A 6,088-nucleotide genomic window follows, 5' to 3' on the forward strand; every position below is an offset into this window, starting at 1 on the left:
TTTCTATTCTCCCAAAACACTCTCTGGTTTTCTGCTATGGATATGGTGTGTATTTTTTCGGGTGGTTATGGGTAGTCCATAGTTTGCAAGATGAAAACTGAATTCACCTACCCACTACTTCTCTTGACGAATAGAATAGATAACCAACTTATGATTTAGAGATAGAATAGATAACCAACTTATGATTTAGAGATATATCACAGTGAATATTTGAAATTTATATTAATAGGGAGGTCATTTTTATACTGAATGATATATATAGAGTGAAAGCATTACTCCTTACTACTATTAATTTTTCTATACTGAGTGATATATATATGTAGAGTTTCAAAATTTTTAATATTTTAAATATATCCGATCTTTTTACTCCGATTTTTTGAGCCTAGTCCGATATATTCGCAATCTTTTTGCATGAAGATTTTTTGCCGATCTATATTTTTACCCGATTTGTTTATTCGACCTTTTAAAATAAAAATGATTAGTTTTCGATTTCATGATGAGCCGATTTATTGATAATCTTTGACTTGATACCATCCAAATAAAATTTACCTTCTTCGAGGAAATATATCTTTAAAAAATATCACTCTTCTAAAATTGACCCATAAAGATTTCACGCATTTGGAATAGGCTCATGATACCCAACATGTATGGAGTTTAAACCCAATATGTGTGTAGTCATGAAGTACTTTTTAATTTATGAGAAAATGAGGTTGGGTTAATAATGCTTAGGAGGGTGGATGCCACAATATAACGTCAAAATAAAAAAATAAAATAAAAATAAACACGGGTTTTCATTTAGGTTTACAAGATTGAAGGCATATTTGGAGGGGTGGCCTAACTGTCAAGGGAGAGGGAAATGGGATCCAGGAGTAATGACTTCATGTGATCCTTCACGGTCGAATCCTCTTGAGTTTGGTAAACGACTTGGGCGATTCTAGAGATGTTCAACACTGAGATGGTGAAGGAATGTTGAAAGGGGTTTGGCTTGAGACTCTCATGGATTCGTCTCTTCCACATTGTTATAATGAGATTTGTAGTGTGTTCTCGAGCACTCTCTTCTGATTCATCTTCATGTTCCTTCATGTATGATTCTATGTAAGAGGCATCATCCCCTCCATCTCTTTCCTCCTGTCATATTTTATAACCAGTTGTTCGTGTTATATAAGGGATAATTGTCAAACGACAAATATACTCTCAATAATTTAAGGTTGAAAATAGTTTGATAGGGCTGCAGCTCTATCAAAATAAGTAAAGCCTCACCTTATAACTCATCGTAATTTGTAATTCAAGTATTGAAAAATCTTTACAAAAAACATCTCAGCTTGAACATTATGGTTGTGAAAAACCTTAAGATTTCAAGTTCTAAAATAATATATATTGTAACAAATTATCTAGACTGTCCATTTCACCCTAAAAATAAGTGTTCATATAATCCGCCAGATCTGTGCCATTTTTTAATTTTCAATTTTATTGTCGGTGTCAGAAATTTATTTTAGAGACATCATGGATATTTCTGTTGCGGAAACTAGTTTATGGATGGTCTCATTGGCTCATTTTTCTTTTCAAATATATATATATATATATATATATATATATATAGAGAGAGAGAGAGAGAGAGAGAGAGAGAAAGATTAAAATTAAATTAAATTTAATTTGGGTATGTGTCTCGAGCTGTCGATGTGGTGCATACCATTGAAGTAGACAAGTCATCCCAAAGCCGCTGAATGGTTGCTGGGCAGCGAATGAATTGAGGGTCATTGCTTATGAGTCGAGCAGTCTCCCTTGTTACTTTGTGCCCCATCAGGAAATACGTGTGAATCAAGACAACATGCACACCTGTACTCGTCACTGCATTTTTCAAGTACTCCTTTGCTCTTGGCACTTGCCCAGATCGGAACCATTTTGCTTGAACTAAATCGGGTTCGCATAATGAGGTCCACTGCAATAATACTACAAAATTTCCAATTTAGCTGTGGAGAAAACTTATATACTTTGTCACACAATTCTATAGATAGGGATGCTAATGGGCTGGATGTTCTCGCCCCACCCTTAAAAACTAAGGCTTGGGCAACAAAATGTGGCCTGAGGACCAGGCCAACCAGGGCCACAATAGGGGTGGCCTGGTTCAGCCCAATTCAACTCTCTTTTTTCTATATTTTTGTTTTTTATTTATTTTTCTTCATATTTTGTCCAGCCTGGCAAAACAGGGCTCGAGCTGGGTCATGGCATAGGTTTGGGCCTCTTTGACCTGGCCTGGGCCAGCCTTATCGGGACCAGTGCTAGGCTAGGGCTGCCCTATCTTTAGAAGAAGATGATGATGATGATTTTTACCGCTTGTCTTAGGTAGTCTGTGATATCGAATCCATGATTCTTGTGTATCTTTCGAGCAATATCTCGTGTGACACCATGTAAAGCTAAATAGCAGACGTTCATGTACTTGGGAAAACCATGGATTTCGCTTAAATCCCACCTGAAAAATTATTATTGTTACTAGATTAGAAATTCGGTGATGGTTAGGGCATTAAATTTTCATCTGTGTTTGTGCAGTAAATCTACCCATACCTTGTAATTGCTTGGGTAAAGAGTTCTAGTTCATCCATGGATCCGTACACGTCGTAGATATCGTCTATCAGGTAGATGAAGGAAATGACTTTGGTCATATCAACTCTGCACTCTGAATACTTAGGCTCAGGGACGATTGCAACAGGCCACATAAACCAGTGGTGTATTTGATCTGGAGCAAATGCAAGCTCCTTTGCCATATCCAACTCCAGCCACCACCTAAAGAAAGATAAGACACTCTTGAGGAAATGCCCATAATATCGCAAGAGAGAAGAATTTTGTGATGACACTTACCTTGAAACCTCTTTCAGCTCTCCCCTATACAAGGATTGCACCATATTGAAGTCTCTTTGGGCGAACTCCAATAAATCTTGGTTCCTCTGAGGATCTTCTTTGTAAACCTCAATGTAATGCCTGGTCTCTAACCTAGGGGTTCGGAAGTGTAATGGAAGCTTGAGGGCATGCTTCACTATTTTTACGATATTAGGTTCTATGCGGTGCATTGATGTGCTGAGATGCTCGACACAGAATCCTAGAGCTTCATCCATGATATCTTCCCCTTGTATTCTAAGGTGTGAAGCTTCATAGAGGTTCAACATACCAATAAAATCTTCGCTCAAACTGGGTTTGAAATTCCCATTGCCATCCTTGAATTTGTTAAATACATCTGCAAAATAAACAGGGGGTGTTAATTAGAGAAATTACTTAAACCATAAATCAGCACCAAATATCATAAAATATATATTAAAGTTTCACTCACTCGATGACACATTATATCCATGTTGTCTAAGGAGTCGAAATTTTAGATAAGCAACCAAGAGATTGTCATCAGAACCATGTGTAGAAAAACCTCTGTAAATGCCACCAAGAGCCGCTTCAATTTCCATCTCAAAGTGGTAGGCGACGCTAAGCCGTTGGATGTGGTCAATTAGGGCCATAATTTTAACCTCATTACTGACGCCACTTATCACCCTCTTCAATTTTCTCTTCAAATCTCTAAACCTTGTGGCCTTCAGATCTACCTGTGAGGGATCACGAGGAGTTACAACGAAATTTAACAGAACGCATTTAAAAGAGTGGCCTATAATTCTACTACAAGTGAATGGCAAATAGAATAAATTTATTATTTTTTTATTTTTTTAATGTAAAGTATCAATTATTTTAAAAGAAAGTATACAAAGAGACCATTCTTTTAGTACAAAAACGTCATTATCATTCCGTCTTGAGATTTAAAATCAAGTGGATGTGTGTGTCATTAGCTAGACTAAAAGTTCAAAAAATAAGTAAGACATCTAACGACTAGAAGGAATATTAAAAGCAAAATATACAATCCCTTTTTTAGTGGCAAAATTAACCGTAACTTAAACAACCTATATTATCACGGCAATCTACTTTGCCTTCGAATGGTTCTCTCTCTCTAACATACAAACACACAAATGTAGACATTCTTAAAGCTCCAACATGCCACATTCAGTACCACATTAGCATGTACATGACAAGTTTGAAAATTGAAACTTATGATCTGCCGGCCAAGTTAACTATCCTTACCATCTGATTATTTACGGACGACAATGCTAACAAAAGCTGAGGATCAGAAAAATTAGAATAGAATTCGTTCTTGCTCTCGTGTGGTTTCTCCATAGAGCATATGGGACCATGTTTACTCATTGAACTATTAAAATTTGAGGATTTACGCCCCGAGCGTGTGGTAAAGCTCTTTTGGCATCCAACTAGTGATGATGAGATGGTTAAGGGTAGAGCAGCCATGTTTATAAATAAAGAGGGGCTGGTACTTTGAGAGAGAGAGGGAGAGAGGGAGATTTTAGGCTGTAACTTGCTTGGGGTTAATCTTAGTTATGAATGTAGGAGAGAAACTAAGGGAGAGTGAGTTGCGCTGATACTTATCGGGACTGGACTAAGTATTTATAGCAACAGAGGGTAAGGAAACATGTTGAATATAGCAATGGAAATCACGCTGGCCGGTTGTGGTGGTGGCGCCCACACCCTAATCACCACTTTGAAGTTTCCATTACACCATGTGAGCTTCGTGGTGAAAGGGCCCACGTGTTCACTGATATTTGCTGACGTGACTCAATTAGGACCATAGACGCTTTATAGGAAGGACCAGCCCAAGGCAGCTGGGACCCTGTCACCCTCGTCTTTGTGCCTTTGAAATGGATGGACAAATAAATATTTCACTTTGTACATGCTGCCTTCTTTTGAGGGTTTATCTCCCATTTATATCTCACTTATAAATGGATGGACTTCGAAAATTAAATCTATATATCTCACTTCATATATGCTGCCTATACTTACTAACTTCTGCAGTAAGATAAAGAAAGAGACCACACCTTTGCCAAACATTTGTTCAATAATTGATGTTGTACTATAATGGGTGTTGAATGTAATTTGCATTACGTGTAATTTCCAAAAGATCCTTATTCCTGCGGGAGTGTCCATTTATTCCCTCAGCCAAAATCCAATTTAGGAGTTACTTTAGGGCGCCAACTTTTGGGGATGTAACCTCTTCAACCCAGACTAAACTTATTAAACAAATTGCAAATGGCTTTCTTTATGCCCATAACAAAATGATGGCTCCATACTGTAAAGAGGTCGTCCAATTTTTGGAGGGTGGGATCTAAGGGTTAACAAACTCAAAATTGAATTTTCTTTTATAGAAAATAATCTTCTAGTGACTCGTATGTGATTCTCAAAATTTCATATTGAAAAATCCCTAGTAGATCTTATGACTGAGGGAGCAGAAGTACAATATATCTTCGACAATATATGCTCTCGAAGGAGTATAGTACATGCGTTCTTTGTAATTAACTATTGTTTTTTGTTTGGCTCCTCCTTCTCATGCATTATTCATTTAGAAAAAAGTTTATTTAAGGATGCAACCTTATAATATAGAACTACGGATGCACCTCAAAATTCCATCGGAAAAGGTAGTTTCAATGTTGAAAAACCCTTTGATTGATTATCTCGACATCAAGATATATGACCATGAAAAATAAAAGATTTGAAGTCTCAGAAAAGGTGCATTTTTCAAAATCACTTGTTACAATATGCACTATTTTTAAGACTTGAAATTTTTCTTTCTTTATATCCATATATCTTGATGTCGAGGTGATCAATTAAATACTTTTCCAACTTCGGAATACTCTTTTCTATTGGATTTTTGAGGTGCACCTTGCTTCTGTAGTTTAAGGTTGCAACTTTATACAAACCTTTTGCATTATAGATATGGTTTTTTTACCCAAAAGGATTGATTAATTTTCTCAAAACACTATATGCAAAAGAATTAGGACAGTATGGAGTAAGGGTATCAAGTGCACAAAATTGTTGAGCAGATTAAGGAAATACTCCATGAGAGAGAATAGCATAACAAAACCCTTAACTTTTATCCCACCTCCTAGTTTTTTGCTCTTTGTGGTATTGTGGTTACTACCATGGGGATAGGTTTTCACTTATCAAATTGTGTGGCCTCGACTCCTAGCCAGCCTTCTAAGGGTCAATCTCAGCC

General features: G+C 36.8%; 1 protein-coding gene across 1 annotated transcript; it reads right to left on the reverse strand.

The window, feature by feature from the left end:
* Positions 1-668: 668 nt before the first annotated feature.
* Positions 669-3,582, reverse strand: LOC18440985 ((3S,6E)-nerolidol synthase 1). Its single transcript, XM_006851115.4, has 6 exons — positions 3,323-3,582; positions 2,857-3,229; positions 2,563-2,781; positions 2,332-2,470; positions 1,691-1,939; positions 669-1,128 (listed from the first exon to the last, which is right to left on the reverse strand). The coding sequence occupies exons 1-6, from the start codon at positions 3,498-3,500 to the stop codon at positions 835-837; spliced, it is 1,452 nt and encodes a 483-aa protein (XP_006851178.3). The 5' UTR covers positions 3,501-3,582; the 3' UTR covers positions 669-834.
* Positions 3,583-6,088: the final 2,506 nt, after the last annotated feature.

The sequence above is a fragment of the Amborella trichopoda genome, chromosome 2 (genome assembly GCF_054954075.1).
Source record: "Amborella trichopoda isolate Santa Cruz 75 chromosome 2, AtrichopodaSantaCruz75HAP2 v2.0, whole genome shotgun sequence".
NCBI classification, from domain to species: domain Eukaryota; kingdom Viridiplantae; phylum Streptophyta; class Magnoliopsida; order Amborellales; family Amborellaceae; genus Amborella; species Amborella trichopoda.